Source organism: Mizuhopecten yessoensis, unplaced genomic scaffold, assembly GCF_002113885.1.
Source record: "Mizuhopecten yessoensis strain PY_sf001 unplaced genomic scaffold, ASM211388v2 scaffold2409, whole genome shotgun sequence".
Taxonomy (NCBI): Eukaryota; Metazoa; Mollusca; class Bivalvia; order Pectinida; family Pectinidae; genus Mizuhopecten; species Mizuhopecten yessoensis.
In genome coordinates, this window is record NW_018404532.1 from 22,222 (window position 1) to 46,722 (window position 24,501).

At 35.6% G+C, this 24,501-nt stretch overlaps 1 protein-coding gene across 1 annotated transcript in view; it reads left to right on the forward strand.

The window, feature by feature from the left end:
* Positions 1-2,924: 2,924 nt before the first annotated feature.
* LOC110445895 (DC-STAMP domain-containing protein 2-like) overlaps positions 2,925-24,501 on the forward strand; it is a 76,379-nt gene continuing 54,802 nt past the window's right edge. Inside the window, exons 1-4 of the mRNA XM_021490744.1 lie at positions 2,925-2,988; positions 21,718-21,931; positions 23,179-23,336; positions 24,027-24,191. Coding sequence (XP_021346419.1) covers positions 21,720-21,931; positions 23,179-23,336; positions 24,027-24,191 — 535 coding nt within the window. The 5' untranslated portion in view covers positions 2,925-2,988; positions 21,718-21,719. The remainder of the gene's footprint in view (positions 2,989-21,717; positions 21,932-23,178; positions 23,337-24,026; positions 24,192-24,501) is intronic.

A 24,501-nucleotide genomic window follows, 5' to 3' on the forward strand; every position in this document is an offset into this window, starting at 1 on the left:
TTATTCACCATTTGATATAGTACCTCCTATCTAAATAACATCATATTTATTCACCATTTGACATAGTACCTCCTATCTAAATAACATTATATTTATTCACCATTTGATATAGTTCCCCCTATCCTAATACCATTATGATTATTGTGCAGTTGATGTAGTACACTATCAAAATAACCTTATAATTACTGTCCATTTGATATAATACCCTCTATCTTCATAACATTACAATTATGCACCATTTGATTTAGAAGCCCCATATAAATAGAGAATAATACATGCCTTTTTCCATATCACACCCAGTATCAGCCCGAGACTGCAATATCCCCCAAGGGCCGAATGCCCGAGGGCTGATATTGGTCAAGGGTTGATACTGGGTGTAATATGGAAAAAGGCGTGTTTTATTCTGTTTATTACATACTTACTAATAAAAACTACTATCTTATGATTTATTTTTAATTTTTAAATATTGAAAAACGATTTTTTTCCCAAAAGAGGTGTGATATGGGTTTTGCGGGCTTATACGGGTTTTGGGGTGTGATACGGCGGGGGCTGATACGGGTTTTGGGGTGTGATACGGCATGGGCTGATATGGGTAAGAGCAATTGTGTCGTATCGCATATACAAAAAACCCGGATTGATTAGAAAGTATGTAATGAGTAACATTATAATTATTCACCATTTGATATAGTACCTCCTATCTAAATAACATCGTAATTATTCAACATTTGATATAGTACATCCTATATAAATAACATCGTAATTATTCAATATTTGATATAGTACCTCCTATCTAAATAACATCATAATTATTCACCATTTGATAAAGTACCCCTATCTAAAGAACATCGTAATTATTCACCATTTGATATAATACCTCCTATATTAATAACATCATAATTATTCACCATTTGATATAGTACCTCCTATCTAAATAACATCGTAATTATTCACCATTTGATATAGTACCTCCTATCTAAATAACATCATACTTATTCAACATTTGATATAGTACCCCTATCTAAATAACATCATAATTATTCAACATTTGATATAGTACCTCCTATATAAATAACATCATAATTATTCACTATTTGATATAGTACACCCTATCTAAATAACATTATGTTATTCATTATTTGATATAGTAACCCTATTTAAATAACATCATTAGTTCACCAGGTCCGAATGACCAATGTGAGCTTATGCCATTCCGTGTCGTCCGTCCGTCGTCCGTACGTCAACAATTTCTTCAAACGACTTCTTCTACTTAACCACTGACTGGAATTTAATTAAATTTGACTGAAAGCATCCCTAGGTGGTGGGGATTCCAAATTGTGCAAATGGTGGGGCTGACCCCTAAGGGGGCTGAGGGGCAATACCAAAAAGGGTTATTTGGTCATATTGCTTTAAACGACTTCTTCTCTGGAACTAAGAGATGGAGATTAACCATATTTGACTGGACGCATTCCTAGGTAGTGGAGATTCAAATTTGTACAAATGGTTGGGCTGAAACTCAGGGGACTGAGGAGCCAAAAGGGGGCAATTTGGCTATATTGCTACAAACGACGTCTTCTGTAGAACTATAACATGGATGTCAAATATATATTTTCAAAAGCATTCATTGGAGGCAGGGATTCAAAATTGTACAAATGGTGGGGCTGACCCCCACCCCCCGGCAAAGGGGTGGGGCCAAACAAGTTTATTATTTGGAAAAGGCTGAGAGATCCCCACCGTTTAACCATATATACAATTGCTAAGAATAAAAAGATGAATGCACAATTGCTGGGCATAAAGAGACTAATGCAATCATGATATTAGAATAGATCATGGGGTCTGACCGAACCCCTAGGGACCTAGTTTCTTAGTCAGAGCTTGGAAACAATTGAGATCCCCACCCTATAACCATATATACAATTGCTGAGTATAAATATATGATGGCCCTGGCGTCTGCCCACCCTTTGGAAACTTAACCCCTTTGTCAAAACTTGAGACCCCCACCCCAAAACCATATATGCAATGGTTGGGCATAAAGAGACGAATGCAGTCATGACATTAGAATAGACCCTTGGGTCTGACCGATTCACTAGGAACCTTTATCTAGTTTCTTAGTCACAGCTTGGAAACAGTTGAGATCCCCACCCTATAACCTCATATACAATTGCGTAGTAGAAAAAAATGAATGCACATACGCTTCCAGGATGGCCTTGGCGTCTGTACCAACCTTGGAGACTTAACCCCTTTGTCATAACTTCGAAATGGTTAACATTCCCAACCCAAAACTATATATACAATTGTTGGGCATAAAGAGACGAATGTAGTCATGATTTTAGAATTGATCCTGGGGTCTGGCCACAACCCAAGGGATCTAGTTTCTGAGTCACAGCTTGGAAACAGTTGAGATCCCCTCCCATAACCATACATAAAATTGCTGGGCATGAAAAATCTAATACAGATATATTACAAGGATTGGCCTTGGGGTCTGGCAATTCCCTTGAATCTCATTTGGAGAATATTTTGCCATGATTGCTGAGATATCCAGGTGAGCGATACAGGCCCTCCTGGCCTCTTGTATGTATTCACTATGTAATATAGTACCGTCTATCTAAATAACATAATTATTCACCATTCATTTTGATATAGTACCCCCTATCTGAATCCAATTATAATTATTGTCCTTTTGATACAGTACCCCGTATCTAAATAACTTTATCATCATTGTTCATATAATCAAATTAAACAATTTATACAATATGAGGAATTTGCAGTAGCTTTAATATCAGGCGATTACGACTAGTTTCATGTCATCTGTCTAAATATATTTCAATGTGTGCGTGCAAGCGTTTGTAGCATTTTTGTTTTAAGGAGGTTTTAATGGGAACATAACAAGTGCCAATATTCTTTGTGTTTTGACGTTTGTTAAAGTTGGGGAACTTCTGTGTGTGATTACAAGCCTCATCAAAAATCTGATCATCGACAAATTGGCTGGCCGTAAGTAAAATTCTAATTTATTTGAATTAGTATATTCATATGTTTTTTTTTTCGGAGCAATACAAATTGGCGCGCAAACAGTCATTGGTTGTAAAAAATAAATCCGAATCAGCGTATTCAGGTAAAGTTAATTTTTTTGACACAATTTAAAAATGACAATTCAATTTTGATAGTTTTAAATCTGGTTTTAAGGAGTAACCAATTACGTTCAGAAATTGTAACGGACCATTTGCGAACAAGTCGTGCCCGTCGTCGTTTATCGATAAGTATTCGGACTTCAAATTGCATTATAATTGACATCCCAAACCGATTACCTGCAAGGTCTATTGCTCGTCAGTTATTAAAGTATGTAGTGTTTGCTTCGTCCGTCCGTCCGTGTGTGCGTCCGTCCGTCGTCCGGTGGCTTTCCGGAGCATATCTCCCGTACTATGGCTGGGTACATGCATGGACGACGGTGTGTCGCGTACCATATGTAGGTCGCTGTGACCTCTACCGTGACAGAATTAAATAAAATACAAAGAGGGAAGGTAACCAGGCCAATTTTACAAAGGAAAGAATTTGTTGTCAGGATGTGATGAACCACTCGGAACTGAAACCACTGAAGCTTTGTATTTTTTGTAGCCTGGAAAGAAATATCGAAAAATTTTGCCCACTCTGTATCAATATTATCATCAAATATTTGGTTCCATTTCATTTTACCAGTTGGTATTGCATTATTCCTAATCAAGTCATTATTAAACATTTTCGAACCTCTGGCATACTTGAAAAAAGGTTGTGTGTTTACTGTTATAAAGGGGGCAACTATGTTGGATTTTGTTAGATCATAAGCTGAGATAAACCCCTTTATTGAAGATGTGAAGCTGTGGTACTGCAGAAAATTTGTCACAATCTGATATTTAAGTGAAAACTCGTTAAGGGAATAAAAAGAACCTGCAGAAGCATCTTTCAAAACATCATATATGTTAACCACGCCTTTCTTGTACCAATCCCTGTAAAAAAATGTTTTTCCCCCAATACATATGTTTTTGTTATACAAAAGTGGTATTTTCAAGAGTAACTCATCCTTTCCTAAGTTGTCCTTTCGCAAACTGTATTTATACTATGATCTAAAAACATCTCTCCAAAATTGGTTTTTACATTTATTCTTGCATAATTGTATATATTCACTACCACAATCTGCTAGCAAATCAGTATCAGTATGAGTTTTCAAGATAGCCTGCTATTTCTCAGTAGTTTGGAATATTCTTCTGATCCAACTTAATTTTAAAGAACAAATGAAAGCATCTGTATTAATCATATTTAGTCCTCTATTCCCATAGTCTTGAATGATAACATCTCTCTTGATTTTATCTGACCCTACATTCCATAAATATTGGAACTGGATAGAATTTAACTTTTTCAGAAAGTTTTCATTTGGATTTGGAAGTGAAATAAAAAGGTGATTAAACTGTGATACCAGCAGTGATTTAATTATATGAATTCTACCAATAGGTGTTAAAGACCTTCTACTCCAGGTTTTTAGTAATAATTTTAGCTTAATTAGTTTTTTGTCATAATTCATCTTTGGAATTTCATGAAGATTTATACTAAACTCTATTCCCAAAAGTGTAAAGTTTCTCCTACCGCACTGTAATTGGAGATTCGGTAAAAAGGTTTCTTCACTAAACTTTTTATTACCAATCCAAACTACTTGTGTTTTTTTCTACATTAATTTTCAACCCCGAAATTTTGACATACTCATTATTTTTCTGATCCATTTAAGATAAGTGAGGTATCATCTGCATATTGGGATACTAATATTGGCCAATTATCTATTTCTATACCTTGAATGTAATCATTATTTCGTAATCTGAGGGCCAAAATTTCCACACAGAGTATAAATAATTATCGGGCGATCGGGTCCCCTTGACGACAACCTCGTTTAATATTAAGAGAAGACGACAGATTACCGCCCTGAATAAGCATGTTTATGTTACGTTTTAACTCAAGATGAAATACTTTTACCAAATCCAAAGAAATTTAAGACTTTATCAATAAAAACCCAAGACACTGAATCAAAAGCTTTCTCAAAAGCATTCCAGGAATATCATTTTCTTCAGTATATTGCATTATATCATATATGAGCCTTGTGTTTACACCTTTATACCGCCCTGAAGGAAAACCAGTTTGATCTTTATCTATTAACTTGTCAAAAACAATTCTAATCCTATAAGCTATAGAACCTGATGCATTTTTGTAAACAATATTTAACAATGATATAGGCCTCCAATTTCTAATAAAATGTCTGGGTTTATCTGCCTTTGGTATACAAGTAATAATTCCCTGCCTTTGAGTTATAGATAATTCCCCCTATGATAACCATAATTAATTGCTCTAACAACAAAATGCCCTAATTTTCACCAAGAACATTTAAAAAATTCTGTTGTAAACCCATCAGACCCTGGACTTTTTTTATTCTTCATGTGTTTTAATGTTTTACCAGCTTCCTCATAAGTAATGTCCCCCTCCAATTGATCAGAATCAAGCCGAGACAGCTTCGGTACGTCACAGTCACTAACAAAAAACTTATGTCATGACCATCACATGTAGAATCATGCAGTTTCCTATAAAAGTTACTCATTTCCTCCAATATATCTTCCTGTCTTGTCAAAATTGCACCAGTATCCTTATGTAGTTTTGGTATTATTTTGGATGTAAAGTTTCTGTTCTCTAAACTGAAGAAGTAATTAGTTGGTTTTCCCCCCTCCTCCACCTACCTAGCTCTAGAACGAATCATACTCCCCTTAATTTTTTGCAATCTAATGGTTTCTAGTTTTTTTCCGTTTTTTTTCTAATTCCTCTATATTTACTCCCTCTGCCTCTAACTCTGCTATTGACCTTTTAAGAATATCCTCTCTATTATTTTGCTGTTTTTTTCCTATATGAGGAATAAGAAATAGTTTTCCCTCTGATTTCCATCAATAAAGTTTCCAAAAGTAGCTGAACATTTATAGTAAATTGTAAATCAGAGTCCGATATATTTTCAAGGTTATCTATCTTGTATACTGGAAGACAATATTGTTTCTTAACATTATCTATATAATTGTTTATAATATTTAAGTACTCTATATCTTGTAATAAAGAATTATTCATTTTCCATAAGCCGTCCCCTTCTTAAATTCATTTATTTTCATTGTAATTTTAGGGAACGAGATTCCATGCATGTACTCACGACACACCACCTTCCATGCATGTACCCTCAAACCAAAAATCATAACCGTGTGTCGAGTACCATATGTAGGTCAATGTGACCTCTACCGTGACCTCTGACCTACATAATGTCGTCAGAAAGGTTTCCAGAGCATATCTCCGTACTATTTCACCTACGCTTATAAATCTTGGTTTGTTGGTACGTACATTGAAGGCGGTTTGTCGTGAGTACATGCATGGAAGGCAGGGTGTCGCATACCATATGTAGGTCACTGTGCCCTCTACCGTGGTCTCTGACCTACATAATGTCGTCAGAAAGGTTTCCGGAGCATATCTTCCGTACTATTTCACCTACGGTTATAAATCTTGGTTTGAGGGTACATGCATGGAAGGCGGTTTGTCGTGAGTACATGCATGGAAGGCGGTTTGTCGTGATTAATGCATGGAAGGCAGTGTGTCGCATACCATATGTAGGTCACTGTGACCTCTACCGTGACCTGTGACCTACATAATGTCGTCAGAAAGGTTTCCAGATCATATCTCCCGTACTACATGTATTTCACCTACGGTTATGAATCTTGGTTTGTGGGTACATGCATGGAAGGCGGTGTGTCGCATACCATATGTAGGTCACTGTGACCTTTAACGTGACCTCTGACATACATAATGCCGTCAGAAATGTTTCCAGAGCATATCTCCCGTACTATTTCACCTACGGATATGAATCTTGGTTTGACGGTACATGCATGGAAGGCGGTGTGTCGCAGTTACTATGACGTCATCAAACAAGACAGTAACATCATAGTATCACTGTACTGTTTTGTTTTTCACATGCATATTATCTCAAAGCATCATATTTCACCCAAAAAGAAATTTTATTCATGAAAACTACAAACCTATTCACGTTTTCATTTTTCAGATTACCTCCCTTTGTTGGTAGTTTGAGAGCAGAATTGGTAAATAAACCTGTCAGGAGAATTCATATTTCTCGGTCACTATTAAAGTGAGAAAGGAAACGGATGCATCGTTGTGTTCATTGTCTCAGTTTCCAGACATTTAAAAGGTTTTAATTAAATTTTGGGAAAAAGAAAGTGATGAATAAGGTAGCAGTATACAGTAGAGGGTTGTGGCCATGGGTGATATTTTTGTTAAATCGCTAACCCCTCTATAATGATATGTAAAAATAAATAAAAATAAAACTGTAATAAAATTGGTATAAGCATGATGAAGTGGGCTATGTGAGCTTCACATTTGTAAAAAAGAAAAAAACTTTGGTTAGAGATCAAAATTTTGGCCGTAATCCGAAAGGGTGCCTACACATGAAAAGCTAGCTTTACAGGAGGTAAAATTTTGACAACAGCACACGACGCAAAATTGCAAAAAATCAAGTTTGACATATTTACTGGGACCCAGATAATTCTGTAACCAAGTAGGTAGCCTTTAATTTCAGACAGGACTTTGGAAAAAAAAAACTAATTGCGGGGGTCAAATTTTGGGTTAACAAATAGCAATTTTTGGCAATTTTTTGGTAATTTTTGATGTGGTAACCATGGTTTTCACACAAGTGGCATACATAGAAAAAAGAGGTTTAAACACTTCTCAGAACTTTATATGTATTGTAAATGTAATGCAGTTTACAAATATATATACATGTATACATGTGTTGTGTAGGGTAAATCCGCTGTGTCTACATTTCCTCGACATGTGCCTTGTTTATCAGAGTCGGGCCATTTCTACTGTATACTGCTACCAAAGGTCTATCAGAGTATTGTCTTTCCTCACTTCATATATTGTTCAAGTGTGTGGTGTATTCCTGCTTATAAAATGTTACAAAAAAGAGCTGCCAGGATTTTATTGAACATCAAAGATATTTTAATTCCTTCTTGTACTCTTTTTAACAGTCTCAAGTGGATGCCTTTATCTGATTTTTATGAGTTTAGGAAAGCAGTTCTCACTTATAAAACTCTAAAATGCCAAGCTCCAAAAATAAATAATTTCATATGTAAGAGATGTGTCTTCCAGAAGTACAAGAGCTACCACAACAGATAGATTGTATGTTCCTTTAGAAAAAACAAATATTTGTAAACGCTCTTTTAGCTACAGTTGCTCTGTTTTATGGAATGCACTTAGTGATGTTATTAAACAGTCGTGCAGTGTAGATGTTTTTAAAAAGAAATACATAGATATGTTTTACATCAAGTAATAAGTGTGATACACAATAACATTTGTGTTATATATCAATGTATATATGCATCTTTTATTAGGGCTTTTCACCAACTGGTGAAAAGACATATTGTTTTTGTTATGTTTCTTATTCTTCTATTTCTTCTTATTCTTCTTCTTTCATATTTTGTGGAGTCTCTATCTTTTGATTGGTAAAAGATAAGTTTAAAATCCGAAAAGTATGTTGTAGATCTATATCTGAAGGTGTCATTGCGACATTTTCAAGTAGGTCAAAAATCTAATATGGCCGCCATGACGTCATACCTTAAAATCTTAAAATAGCCATAACTCAAAGACGGTTTAATTTACAGAATATGTAGATCATATTCGGGGCTAACTTTTTTGTCAGTGCTTTATCTCAAAAAAAGATCAAATAAAAAAGCTCTCTGTTGGGTAAAGGTCACATTTTTTTTTAACTTTTTTATTGTTTAAATCTTTTACAGATCGATGCAGAATGTCATTCCAATGAATTTGATGTATTTAGTTTTTCTATAACATTTACCGTTAACGTCCTATGGCTTGTTCATTATAGTCTTTGATCTTTTTTTGAAAATCCGACACTATTTTTACAAACTTCAACGATCTTCTTCTCCAATTCTGCCATTGCTTAATTCACAATTGGTACATGTATTCCTCTAGGGGCCCTTACGAACTTATGTTACTTTTTGGAGCAATAAACATTCCAAGATGGCCGCCACGAACTCTGATTGGTTAACAGGCTATACCAAATTATTTCGTTAAAGATATCAAACACGAGGTTGATCTTTGGATATCATATAGAGATAGCCAAGGACAAACTTTTTCTTTCATACTGTTTTAACAAAAAATGTCAACTTCCGGTTTTCGGCAGGGTTAAAGTTAAAATGCACTATATTTGGTACCAACCTTAAACAATCTTCTTCTTAAGTTCCACATGGTCTAGAGTCTTGACATTTAATAACAAGAGGCCCAATGGGCCTGAATCGCTCACCTGGTATTAATCTCACACTTGTAATCTTAAAAGTGGACTAAAATACAGCTACAGGCAGAATATCAGTTTTTGATTCATAAGAAGATTTAAACATATGACGCCTGTGACCTTGAATGTCCAACAAGGACATTAGGTTGAACAGAGTTTAATGTCTTCCAACCCAGCATGCTTTTGGCAAAATATCATAACCCTGGACCTATTGGTTATACAGAACAAGTCATTTAAAGATTTAAACATATATTGACCAATGTGACCTTGAATATGGACGAAGGTCATTCATTTTGACAAAATTGGTAGCCCTTCATCCCAGCCTGTTAAAGACCAAATATCATCACCATTGGCCTTTGGCTAATTTAAAAGAAGTCGTTTAAAGGTTTAAAACATATTTGACCCCTGTGACCTTGAAAATAAGTAAAGGTAATTCATTTGAACAAACTTGGTAGCCATTCATCCTGGCATGTTACTGGCCAAATATCATTATCCTAGGCTTCTTAGTTATTCAGAAGAAGTTGTTTAAAGATTTGTTAAAACAATTGACCCCTGTGATCTTGAAAATGGAAACCAAAATGCCCAGGGTAATGGTATTTGGCCAGTATTTGGATGAATGGCTACAAAATTCGTTCAAATGAATGACCTTCTCCCATATTCAAGGTCACAGGGGTCATATATGTTAAAAACTTAAAACAACTTCTTCTCAATAACCAAAATGCCCAGGGTGATGATATTTGGCCAGTAGCATGCTGAGATAAAGGGCTACAAAGTTTGTTCAAATGAATGACCTTCACCTGTATTCAAGGTCACAGGGGTCATATATGTGAAAAAGCATTAAACAACTTCCATTCTGAATAACCAAAATGGACAGGTTGATGATTTTTGGCCAGTAGCATGCTAAGATGAAGGGCTACAAAGTTTGTTCAAATGAATGACCTTCACCCATATTCAAGGTCACAGGGGTCAAATATGTGAAAAACTTTAAACAACTTCTTCTCAATAACCAAAATGCCCAGGGTGATTATATTTGGCCAGTAGCATACTGAGAAAAAGGGCTACAAAGTTTGTTTAAATGAATGACCTTCAACAATATTCAAGGTCACAGGGGTCAAATATGTTAAAAACATTAAACAACTTCTCCTGAATAACCAAAATGCCCAGGGTAATGATATTGGGCCAGTAGCATGCTGAGATAAAGGGCTACAAAGTTTGTTCAAATAAATGACCTTGACCTGTATTCAAGGTCACAGGGGTCATATATGTTAAAAAATTTAAACAACTCCTTCTCAATAACCAAATTGCCCACGGTGATGATATTTGGCCAGTAGCATACTGAGATAAAGGGCTACAAAGTTTGTTTAAATGAATGACCTTCAACTATATTCAAGGTCACAGGGGTCAAATTTGTTAAAATCATTCAACAACTTCTTCTGAATAACCAAAATGCCCAGGGTGATGATATTTGGCCAGTAGCATGCTGAGATAAAGTGCTACAAAGTTTGTTCAAATGAATGACCTTCACCTGTATTCAATGTCACAGGGGTCAAATATGTAAAAAACATTAAACAACTTCCATTCTGAATAACCAAAATGGACAGGTTGATGATATTTGGTCAGTAGCATGCTGAGATGAATGGCTACAAAGTTTGTTCAAATGAATGACCTTCACCCATATTCAAGGTCACAGGGGTCAAATATGTGAAAAACATTAAACAACTTTTTCTCAATAACCAAAATGCCCAGGATAATGGTATTTGGCCAGTAGCATGCTGGGATGAATGGCTTCAAAATTCGTTCAAATGAATGACCTTCTCCCATATTCAAGGTCACAGGGGTCAAATATGTTAAAAACTTAAAACAACTTCTTCTCAATAACCAAATTGTCCAGGGTGATGATATTTCGCCAGTAGCATATTGAGATAAAGGTCTACAAAGTTTGTTTAAATGAATGACCTTCACCTGTATTCAAGGTCACAGGGGTCAGATTTGTTAAAAAATTAAGCAACTTCTTCTCAATAACCAAAATGTCCAGGGTGATGATATTTGGCCAGTACCATGCTGAGATGAAGGGCTACAAAGTTTGTTCAAATGAATGACCTTCACCTGTATTCAAGGTCACAGGGGTCAAATATGTGAAAAAACATTAAACAACTTCCATTCTGAATAAACAAAATGGACAGGTTGATGATTTTTGGCCAGTAGCATGCTAAGATGAAGGGCTACAAAGTTTGTTCAAATGAATGACCTTCACCCATATTCAAGGTCACAGTGGTCAAATATGTGAAAAACATTAAACAACTTTTTTTCAATAACCAAAATGTCCAGGGTAATTGTATTTAGCCAGTAGCATGCTGGAATGAATGGCTACAAAATTTGTTCAAATGAATAACCTTCTCCCATATTCAAGGTCACAGGGGTCAAATATGTTAAAAACTTTAAACAACTTCTTCTCAATAACCAAAATGCCCAGGGTGATGATATTTGGCCAGTAGCATGCTGAGATAAAGGGCTACAAAGTTTGTTCAAATGAATGACCTTCACCTGTATTCAAGGTCACAGGGGTCAAATATGTTAAAAACATTAAACAACTTCTTCTGAATAACCAAAATGCCCAGGGTAATGATATTTGGCCAGTAGCATGCTGAGATAAAGGGTTACAAAGTTTGTTCAAATGAATGACCTTCACCTGTATTCAAGGTCACAGGGGTCAAATATGTGAAAAAATATAAAGCAACTTCTTCTCAATAACCAAAATGCCCAGGGTGATGATATTTGGCCAGTAGCATGCCGAGATGAATGGCTACAAAGTTTGTTCAGATGAATGACCTTCACCTGTATTCAAGGTCACAGGGGGCAAATATGTGAAAAACATTAAACAACTTCCATTCTGAATAACCAAAATGGACAGGTTGATGATATTTGGCCAGTAGCATGCTGAGATGAAGGGCTACAAAGTTTGTACAAATGAATGACTTTCACCCATATTCAAGGTCACAGGGGTCAAATATGTGAAAAACATTAAACAACTTTTTCTCAATAACCAAAATGCCCAGGGTAATGGTATTTGGCCAGTAGCATGCTGGGATGAATGGCTACAAAATTCGTTCAAATGAATGACCTTCACCTGTATTCAAGGTCACAGGGGTCAGATATATTAAAAACATTAAACAACTTCTTCTGAATAACCAAAATGCCCAGGGTAATAATATTTGGCCAGTAGCATGCTGATATAAAGGGCTACAAAGTTTGTTCAAATGAATGACCTTCACCTGTATTCAAGGTCACAGGGGTCAAATATGTGAAATACATTAAGCAACTTCTTCGCAATAACCAAAATGCCCAGGGTGATGATATTTTGCCAGTAGCATGCTGAGATGAAGGGCTACAAATCTTGTTCAAATGAATGACCTTCATTTGTATTCAAGGTCACAGGGGTCAAATATGTGAAAAACATTAAACAACTTCCATTCTGAATAACCAAAATGACAGGTTGATGATATTTGGCCAGTAGCATGCTGGTAGGAATGGCTACAAACTTTGTTCAAATGAATGACCTTCACCCATATTCAAGGTCACTGGGGTCAAATATGTGAAAAACATTAAACAACTTCTTCTCAATAACCAAATTGCCTGGGGTGATGATATTTCGCCAGTAGCATATTAAGATAAAGGTCTACAAAGTTTGTTCAAATGAATGACCTTCAACTATATTCAAGGTCACAGGCGTCAAATATGTTAAAAACATTAAACAACTTCTTCTGAATAACCAAAATGCCCAGGGTAATGATATTTGGCCAGTAGCATGCTGAGATAAAGGGCTACAAAGTTTGTTCAAATGAATGACCTTCACCTGTATTCAAGGTGACAAGGGTCAAATATATTAAAAACCTTAAACATCTTCTGAATAACCAAAATGGACAGGTTGATGATATTTGGCCAGTAGTATACTAGGATCAAGGGCTACCAAGTTTGTTTAAATGTATGACCTTGATTCATATTCAATGTCACAAGGAGCAAATATGTTCAAAATATTTAAAGAACTTGTTCTGAATACCAAAAGACTCAGGATGTCGATATTTGGTCAGTAGCATGCTGGTATCAAGGACTATTATGTTTGTTAAAGTGAATGACTTTAACTTATATTCAAGGTCACAGGGGGCAAATTTGTTTAAAATCTTTAAACGACCTCTTCTGAATAACCATGGGTCCCATGATGTATATACATTGCAAGTTGCATCCTGAGATGTAAGGCTATAAAATGTGTTCAACATAATAACTTTGTTAGACTTTCAATCACAGCCGTTAAATGTTTAAAAAAAAATAACAGGTTCATTTGAATGAATTTTAATCATAAATACTGTTATTTTGCCTGTAGCTTTATTTTAGATCACTTTTAAGGTTACAAGTGTGATATTTATAGCAGGTGAGCGATACAGGCCCATTGCCCGGGCCTCTTGTTATTATGATTATGATTATTATTATTATTGTTATATTGTTCGATTTTTATGAAAATTGGTATATAATGGTATCAGGGGACTGCGAATAAAACCGCATAAGTTTCGTTACCATAGCAACTACACGTAGGCTTCTGATTGGTCACAATTTAGATATTTATATGCTACCATCTATTACAGCCATCGCACTGCAGTGCATGCTATACATTCGTCCAATTTATAACACCCTCTGACCAATCCCGTTAATTGTTGTTTTAATTGATTCACTCCGAGGTACTCCGAGGTACTCTGTTAAAACAACAACGTTATGTCTTTTATATTTTTAATATCACACCATAAATTATCTCTTAACTCTCCTGTATAATCACATTTTAGAACTATGTGGGTGGCTATATCACTGTACATAAAGCCACATTGATGACATAATTCTTCACCCTCACACTCTCTGATAGTTTCAATTAATTTTATGACGTATTGGAAAGCTTCTCTTTTGGCTAGAAATTTAAATACCAGTCTCCTTAATACATGTGGTATTAAATGACTGTGGATAAAAGAAAATCTAGAATAATTGATATCATTGGCCATTCTTTCACGCCACGCTAATTCCTCTACTGAGTATACGGTATTCTTTACTTTAACACGCCACACACATTTAGACGGAAAAGCACAGTTGGTAATAAAATCATTGAACACTTGAAACAAATTATACTTTTGCAGTATTCTAAGTATGTCAAATGCGAACCCTTGATTATTTGAACTTAATTTAGATTCTATATCAACAAGAAAATATTTTGTAAAAAATACACGAGACGACAAATTCGTCTTATATCTAATCTACATAACCTACTTAGGAACAACAAATTCTTAGTGGCTATATAGGATTCTATGCTAGTCCATCCAAGTAGACTTGTACACATAACTATATGGGTTTTAGTCTCAAAAACTTGTATTGCTTTCAAGATGAAATGTTGTGCTCTTTCAAGCATTAATATTTCTGTTCTGGATAAACACCATAATTCACAACCATATAAGGCTGCAGCATACACTTTACATTTTATAATTCTACTTATAGTTAGTGGATTTAAAGCACTTGGATGGGCCCCATATCGAATGATTGTCATGGTTGCGCTCCGTAACTTGTGACATGCACGTAATGTACGCTCTATTGAATTAAATTTACTGTTCAGAATTACAACAACATGGACGATATCGTCAACATTCGGAGGAACACAGTTATATAAATACATAGTCTTACGTTCAATATTTCTTCTCTTACAGGTAGTTGTAAATTTCCATTTCTTACTGTACTCTTCACATATAGTAAGCATGTATTTCAGATCAGAATATTTAGTACTAATTACACATATTCTGTCTGCTTGTGTTTGAATGTTAACTCGCAGATCTGCTATTACTGTGCCCTTCCCTTATTTTTCAATATTCTTCAACAATTCATTGATAAAAACAAGATACGCTTTTGCTGAAAGAGCACTTCCCTGTAAGATACCGCGCTCCATTGTTACCCATCTTGACCTCAATCCGTTCACTAAAATGCTACTTTGTACAGTGGTATACATATTTTTCATAATGTTCCATGATTTACATTTTATTCCTAATTCATGCAGTTTAAAGAGCAACCCAGCATGTCAAACGGTGTCGAAAGCCTTATTGCTATCGAGAAATCCTACATGTAAGTCTTCTCCTTTCTCCGTGTTATACCGTATACATTCTTGAAGATTAAAAGACGTTAGCAGACTACATAACCCCCTTTGATATGCTAATGGCTGCCTGTTTGGGAAATTATCTGTGCTAAGGACAGGATCCAATCTCTTTGACAAAACCATTTCAAAACGTTTGAATATTACAGGTAAAAGTGTCACCCCTCTATAACTATTCGGGTCGTCTCTCGGTTTACCATTTCCCTTATACAGTGTAATGATAAGGCCTTTTTCCAATCATCAGGTATATGTTGAGACCTAATGACAGCATTGAACAACTTCGACAAGTGACTACACAGCAATTCACTCCCATACTTGAGGTGTTCATACACAATGTTATCAATCACTCCAGCTTTGTTTAGTTTTTATTTACAACATATATTTTTGATATCACACTCTGTAACAGGGTCATCTAAATACTTGTCCTTTCCATTGGAAAGCCCAATTTCGATGTCGCTAACACATTTTAATATTTCGCTTTGAAACTTGTTATCGAAACGATTGTCTGCCTTATCAGTAAATATATCTTCGAAATGGCATGCCTATTTTTCTACCATGTCGTCTGTATTACGATAAGTGTCTCCGTCGAACTTCAATTCAATTTGAGTATATTGTTTCTTTGCTGCTTTGCTCTTTAATAGTTGCCAAAATAATTTCTGGTGAATCTCTCCAGATTTGTCTATCTCTGTTAACTGCGCTGTCATGTACTTCTCAAACGCTTGTCTTAAGCCCCTGTTGAAATAAGTTTTAGCCTGCTCGTACTCTCTATAACTCTCATTTAATACATCTCGTGGTTTCCCATCCTTCATCCATATCGCTCTGACTCCTAGCATGGCATCGTGAAAAAATGCCAACTGTTCATTCTAGTATTGCTTTCGATGCTTTTTATATTTAATCAGGTAGAGACTCTTTCGCCGAACTAAGTAATGCTGACACAATTTCATTACTATGTATGTCAATTTCATCCTGCGCTATTACTTCAGTAAGCGTATTTTGGACAACTTGTCGTACAGTGATAATTTATGCTTCTGTAACATTACCTCTGGCACAGCTTTCTTCCAATTAAACCTGACATTACATGTTTTTATAGATTGGAATAGATACATATTTACACTTAATGAGCAAATTAACACCGTGTCCTCTAATACACATGTGTCTTTTACCAGGTCAAACATGCTCGATTCGATTATTACGTGGTCTATGAGTGTACAATTTCCGGTTTGGGGAGAAATTGTATAAGAGGGACCACTTCATATGTTTTGGACATTTGCAGACATTAAGTTAGACCTGTCTAAGAACTCCTGAAAACATAGAGAACGAACATTTTCAGTAAATTTACATAGCGGTCTTTTGATTTGTACATTCATATCCCCAAAAAAGATCACCTACCCTCTCTCTGAGTAAACTGAATACAGGCATTCCAATGCTTGTATATAAATAGCAAAACAGAATATTGACAGGTCATCAGATACAACAATTTCCGCTCCTACTATCCTTGGGTTATCTACCTCAATTTCCTGTACGCGATGACGGGCCTTTCTGAACAGGAGAGTAACCCCGCTTCTTATTACACTACATCTATACCTAAAAAGGTCTATTTCGTAAATAGGTTTTGCGAATACATTATGCCCACCGAATCAAATGTATCAAAAAACCGATAGGTTATGTTCCCGAATACAATGCTCAGATATACCACAAATGTCAGTGTCAAGTTGTTCTAGACAGTTTATTAGGTACGGAGTTCCCGCACTCAACCCCTCAATGTTCCAAGCTTGGTCATATTTGTGCTCATCCAGAAATACTGCGCAAGGAGCCCATGGCCTCAAAACCTCAGAAACGTAACACGCACATCAGCGTCTACCAAGAAGTCGCGCATGGCTGATTCGGAGGCTAAATCGACTAATTCTACGTCTTGCCTCTGATAAACTTGAGTTGGGTTTTGGTGTTGGATTACAAAATGATTCAGGAAAATGCACATGTATCTGCCTCTTGCAATCTTTTCCTTTTTCCTTGACATCGTACACGACATTGTCCGTTCCATCGTTTTTGTGTACTATTCCGTGTTCACTTGTCTTTTCCCGAAGTTCCGTACGAAAAGTATCGAACCGATTCCTGCATTTGACTGTTGGTTCTATAACTTCAATTTCAACTGGATATGCGTCTATGGTTTGAGTACTATTTGACATTTGAGCACTCGTTGTTGTACATAATCCTTTAATATCATTCCTCGCTTCTTTGGTAATATTATTCTCTTTTGTTGATTTCGTTCTTTCGGTTAAAATCTTGACGTAGGTTTGCAATAGATGATTGTCACTGGTTGACATTCCCAGTAAGTTTGTCGATTTGCTGATCACCACTCTTCGCTCTTTCGGCTACCAACCTTACAGATTGTTTAAGGCTGACTATACACATCCAATTGGCGAATGATTTCATACGTCTCACAAAGAAACAGGGAGTAATTACGACAAACCGGCGGTGTACACTTTACTGCTAGCCTGAGGTGGACTGAGAATATGATAGACAGTGGAAACTGAATGCTATCAAATAAATATTTGACATCTGATATAAATTTAGGTAAACGTCCTATCAAACACTATATTTGAAGCGGAAGAGGAACTCGGAAACGTTATAATGTTAATAATACATGATGAATTTCAAGAACAGTTAACTGAACAGAGACTTTGGCAGGTTAATGTAAATTTTGATGAATTTGAGAAAATTAAATTATTTTGAATAAAATGTTAAACAAAACGATTCATTGTGTGTTTTAACTTATTTTATTATTATGTCTCACCATATATTTGGATATGTTGTCGACTTAAAATAAGTAAATCGGTAAAGTTGGTAGACTTTATATCGACAACGTACGTCCGCTATGCTTTTTACGACAACTGACCTTGACTGTGTATCATAATGACTATGGAGGCTGTAACCATCGTCATGCGCATGATGAACGAATCATATCTATAGATTTTTTTTCTTTTTAAATGCAAAAAAAATCCGACATGCGTACTATGAATGAATCCTATATTTGTATCATAATACCTTCGGGGACTGAAAACACATTACCATCGTCCACCATGACATATATATTACTCTGAATTAAATGAACAAACTTCTTGCTCGACTATCAGCTTTAATAAGTTTAATAAGTTTAAGACTGTGTTTCATAATGTTTATGGAGACTATAACCATTGTCGTGCGCACTATGAATGAATTATATTCATAGGACTTTCGTCACTATCTAAATATATAATGTTTCTGACATGCGCCCTATGAACGAATGCATCCGGGAAAAACGAATGTAAACACTTTATCATCGTCCATCATGACATCTATATTACTATGAATTAAAAGAACAAACTTCTTGCTAGACTATCAACTTTTAATTAGTTCATTAGCTCACCTGCCCGAAGGGCAAGTGAGCTTATGTCGTGGTGCGGCGTCCGTCGTCCGTCCGTCCGTCCGTCCGTCCTCGTCCGTCAACTTTTCCTTTAAACAACTTCTTCTGAAGAACGGATAGGCCTAGAGTCATGATATTTGGCTGAAAGCTTTGTTGGTAGGAGCCCAACAAAGAGTGCGAATGAAAATTAGTTTGACCTACTTTCAAGGTCACAGGGGTCAAATATGTCAAAACTTCAAACGACTTCTTCTGAAGAATTGAAAGGTATTGAATCTTCATATTTTGCTGATTGGTTCCTGGGATGGAGCCCAACAAAGTTTTAGAATGAAAATTACCTTGACCTACTTTCAAGGTCACAGGAGTCAAATGTGTAAAAAGCTTCAAATGACTTCTTCTGAAAAACTAAAGGGTATAGAATCTTTATATTTAGCTGGTGGCTTCCTGGGATGGAGCTTAACAAAGTTTGAGAATGAAAATGACTTTGACCTACTTTCAAGGTCACAGGGGTCAAATATGTCAAAAACTTCAAACGACTTCTTCTGAAGAACTAAAAGGTATTGAATTTTCATATTTGGCTGGTTGGTTCCTGGGATGGAGCCCAACAAAGTTTTAGAATGAAAATTACCTTGTTCTACTTTCAAGGTCACAGGGGTCAAATGTGTCAAAAGCTTCAAATTAATTCTTCTGAAGAACAGAGAGGTATAGCATCTTTATATTTGATTGATGGCTTCCTGGGATAGAGCCCGACAAAGTTTGCAGAAGAAAATAACCTTGAAATTCTTTCAAGGTCACAGGGGTCAAATGTGTCAGACACTTCAAACGACTTCTTATGAACAACTGAAAGGTATAGAATCTTTATATTTGGCGTGTTGCTTCCTAGGAGAGAGCCCAACAAAGTTTGAGAATGAAAATGACCTTTACCTACTTTTAAGGTCACATGAGGCAGATATGTCAAACACTTCAAATGACTTCTTCTGAAGAACTGGAAGTTATAGAACCTTAATATTCGGCTGGTTATTTCCTGGGAAAGAGCCCAACAAAGTTTGCGAATGAAAGTGACCTTGACCTACTTTCAAGGTCACAGAGGTCAACAACATTTTAATGGATTTGTTCTTAAGAACTAAAAGGAATGGATTCATAAGATTTGGCTGGTAGCTTTTGGAATAGAGCTTACCAATTTGAGAAGGAAAATGACATTGACCTACTTACAAGGTCACAGGGAAAAATATGTCAAGCAACTTCTGAAGAATCAAAAAGCATAGAATCTTGTAATAATATTTTGCTGGTAGTTTCAACAGATGGAGCCAACAAAGTTTGTGAGGGAAATGTTTTTAGTGCAATATAATATTTAATGATAATATTTTACTATGACTGCTTAAATATTCAGGTGAGCGATACAGGCCCTCTTGGGCCTCTTGTTAAGTTTAAGACTGTGTTTCATAATGGCTATGGAATATGTAACCATCTTCATGCGCACAATGAATGAATCCTATCTATAGATCTTTCGTCACTATCTTATTATGAAATGTTTCTGACTTGCGCCCTATGAATGAATCCTATCTGTGTATCATAATGCCTTCGGGGACATACAATATAGACATTGACATGTGTTCTATACACGTGGTCTCTTCTATCTATAGCATCACCACCTATGACGTACCAAACACCGATAAATCTGCCGTCATTATTTGAATTAGGAAGGATAGGGTGGTATTAATTAAATTATGTTGGATGGGTGGCAGCTATGTTGTCTCTATCTGTTTACTGCTACTTCTGATACACAAATGAAGCCTTCATTTTTTTAATGAGCATATTTTACTATGAATATTTGATAACATCTCGACTTATAAATAATTAGGTGCACAGATGACAATGAATGTTAAAACTTGTGTTAAACATCATAACTTTAATACCAGAAATACCCGTCCAATCCCCGTCTTTACAATTCTTATTTCTAAAATAGTCGCATACATGTTTTTTTTCGGGTATGGTCCATTTTATCAGATTATAGTCAGAAACTATGTTCCTATCGTTCCGAACCAACTAAAACATCAACATGTTGTTTGACGTCAATCGCCTTGCAAACATCCATGTCAACATTGTTGAAAGACAGATATATTTAAGGATTGAACGTCCGTGAGATTGCAGTTACAGCCAATATGAATGCAATCTGGGTGACAGATAACCTCGCTGATCCAATTCTTGGAACAACCGCAAACGGCCATTATCGGACCGAAAACTTTCCAAACAACAGTCAACTGTTAAATGTTCTAATGATATGTGCAGAACATTCTTATACACATACTCATTGTCTGCAAAACCCGTCAAAATGCGACTTGTATGACTCAAACGACAACAACAAGATGGCGGCTATCGTACACATTGATGACGTCGCTGAAACGGTGGGAATGGTTGCTAACATTGACGTCACGGAAACTTTGGTCAGGTGACCAGATAATGCAGACTGCAGTCACTGCCCAGTAACTGCAGGTTGACTTTCCATAGAGTTAATGGAAAATGGGGAGGGCATATGTAATTATACCTGTATACAAATTATAGTCTAGATGCAATGACAAGCAGTTACAAATAGAACATCGCGGCAACCGCATTCGGTAAACAATTTGATTTTTTTTCAGGGACAATAAAAGGGTTTTCAATTGCAGCTGACTTTCTGTATTTTGTTAAGAAAAGCAATAGTTATTGGATATTTAGAAACTTATTAACAAGAAACACATTCTGAGATTTTCATGAAATTAAGGCTATGCTTTCATTTTTTTATTCCAGCGATGGGAAAAGCAATAGACGGCGTGTATGATATGTTTTACTTCAATGTATCAATTCATTACTCGTTCAAGTACAACATTACCCAGTCGAAGAATCTGTCGCAGGTCCGAGACGACATCATGGCGGACGTGAAGGCGCGTGTCGGTCAGCATGATAACCTGATGAGCGTAGTACAATACGCCATGACGTTTTCTATCATCTTCGTTCTTCTAAAGTCAGTATAGCAGTCAAACAGTTTTGTCATTAGTGTATTCATTTGAGTTCAACTATAAATAAAGTAAAATGTATCTCTGTGTAGTTTTCATATCCGCCCTAAATTTCTTATGTTTTATCACACCTTACCTCGATTGTGGACCTTCCAGGTAAATCCAAATCTAGTTAGGATTTTAAATTGATCACATTTTTAAAAACGCAAGATAACTAGAGGAAAAATCCTCTAGTTATCTTGCGTTTTCTTTTCTATTTTCTGGCTTCAAAATCTTGAAATATAATCCTGGTGTTATTTTGAAATAATATCAAAATATTGAAATGTCATACTGGTTTTATTTTGAAATAATCTCAAATATTGAAATATCATCCTGGTTTTATTTCGAAATAATCTATCTAATTATCTTCCATATCTCACATTATTTAACTTTTAAAATTGTCCCAGTGTCAAATCAACCAAACATGGTCTCACGAAATTTATACACATGCATATGTTACAAAATTTTCATGCAATCTAATCAAAATATACATATGTATATATCTTCCATGTCCACAGTTCATCATTTAAAAAATCAAACGTCCCATCTAATTCGACGATATTTTACACACACTATTTATTTAATCATATCAGAAATAAGTTTTGGTTTTCATCAGATTTTGAGAGCCAAAAATTTAAAATTTATGATGTCACAATTAGAACACGGAAATAGTCGCTCCCTATAATGTCATAGTAATCATTTTATAAGCGTTAGCTTTACATGCTTCCCTTTATGGGAAATTCAAATGGGTTCATAGTGCAATGAGCGTTAATGATGCCAAATTATTTCTTTGTGCCGCTTTTCTAGCCTGTCGATAGGCGTTGCTTTGAATCAACCTCTCAAGTGACAAAGATCAACGGAATACGGTTATGTCATTATGGTTTTATGGACGTCATGATGTACACATAAATCACAGCTAGATTTATGATTAGTGAAGGTTTCTAATTAAATGACCTGTACTATTTTTATACGAATTGGTCGCTATTTTCGCAGCTGTCATACAGACAAGAACGTATTTAGTTTACAAACATATTTGTATTTCGTGTAGTACAACATTTGATAATTTACCATCTAACAAATAAGGCATATGAAGCAACATCGCGAAAAATAACTAATCACAGAAAATAAAACAAAATAAGAAATTAAAAATAATTACAATTACATGTATCTACTGTAAAATTCTGAAGCAATCTTATTTCTCGTATATTATTTTCAGAGCAATAATATACCGTAGGAAATACCTTACGACAGACAGGTATGACAATATTTACATAACTCTGAAAGTGGAAAGTATAGACGAGCGAAGATGTGAACACGGGAACGACAGTATACTACCACTGACAACCAAGGAGTCCACCAAGTATAAAAAGACAAGTGCGTTATAAGGAAGTAACCAGCTTTCGGCAATAAATGTACAGGAATTGTTTTTTAGAAACTCTTTGCGCCTATCATCGAAATGCTCGAAGTGGTTAATTCCAAGTGTGGTTGTATCTTATCGCCTGGCTAGAATAGTAATGTAGTAGAATTTGGTATCTGGCAGCTACATCTGTATCTGTTTCTGTATTCCGTCTTTGCGTATTGCAGAGTTATTCCTCCTGTGAGCAGGTATTGATTGTTACGTCAAAGGACGTAACAATCAATACCTGCTCATATGAGAGAAGATACCTCTGCAATACGCAAAGACAGAATAACAAGCTCAAAATGAAACATGCAAAAAGAACCTACTTATGAAATTTGGATTAAAAAAATACTTCGTTATAGATATCGATTACAATGATCACATTGGAAATCTAAGATGGTTGCTTGGTAGCCAAAAAAAGGGTTTTACCGGGAATGATTTTGTTTCATAAATTAGTTTTTTCTAAGTTCACATGCATACTGTCTACTATCTTCTGTTTAAAATCAATAGAAATCAATTCGTAAATATCCTTCATTTAAAAAGAATATTTCTTGCTTTTTTATTTTCATTTTTCGTAATTCCATGAAAATATTATCTTCTTTCATTATAAAATCATCGGCAAATAAAGAAAAAAACATACATTAATGAAAACAGTTTGCTGTCAGGCTCCTTATCCCTAGCGAAACGAGAAAAATCTAAACTGGCGAAAGGCATTATGATGCTCGTCATCAACCTGACCTACGCAAGTTTCTACATCCTCTGTGACTACTGTTTGTACTGGCTACTCGCCCTCCTCCGCCAACAGTTGCAGATCAAAACACACACTGCAGGTAACTATTAAAATGACATACACCATATTAAATCAGTATAATACTGTAACAAATGTATCATGCCTCTTGATATTTCGTTGTGAGTCCGTTAATCCTTTTTTTACCAAACATCCGTTATGTCTGTATTTCATGCTTCGTTATTCTCGATATTAAAAGCTACAATTACTTAATCATAGGAGACTATTCTTGGGACAATTTTATATTGCTTACACTATGGTAAGGATTGAATGGGGCTATGGTCGACATGTATCGAGCTTAGTTGGAATCTTTACAACCTTATATCAAAGGGCGAGTGGTCTTCTCTGGAAGG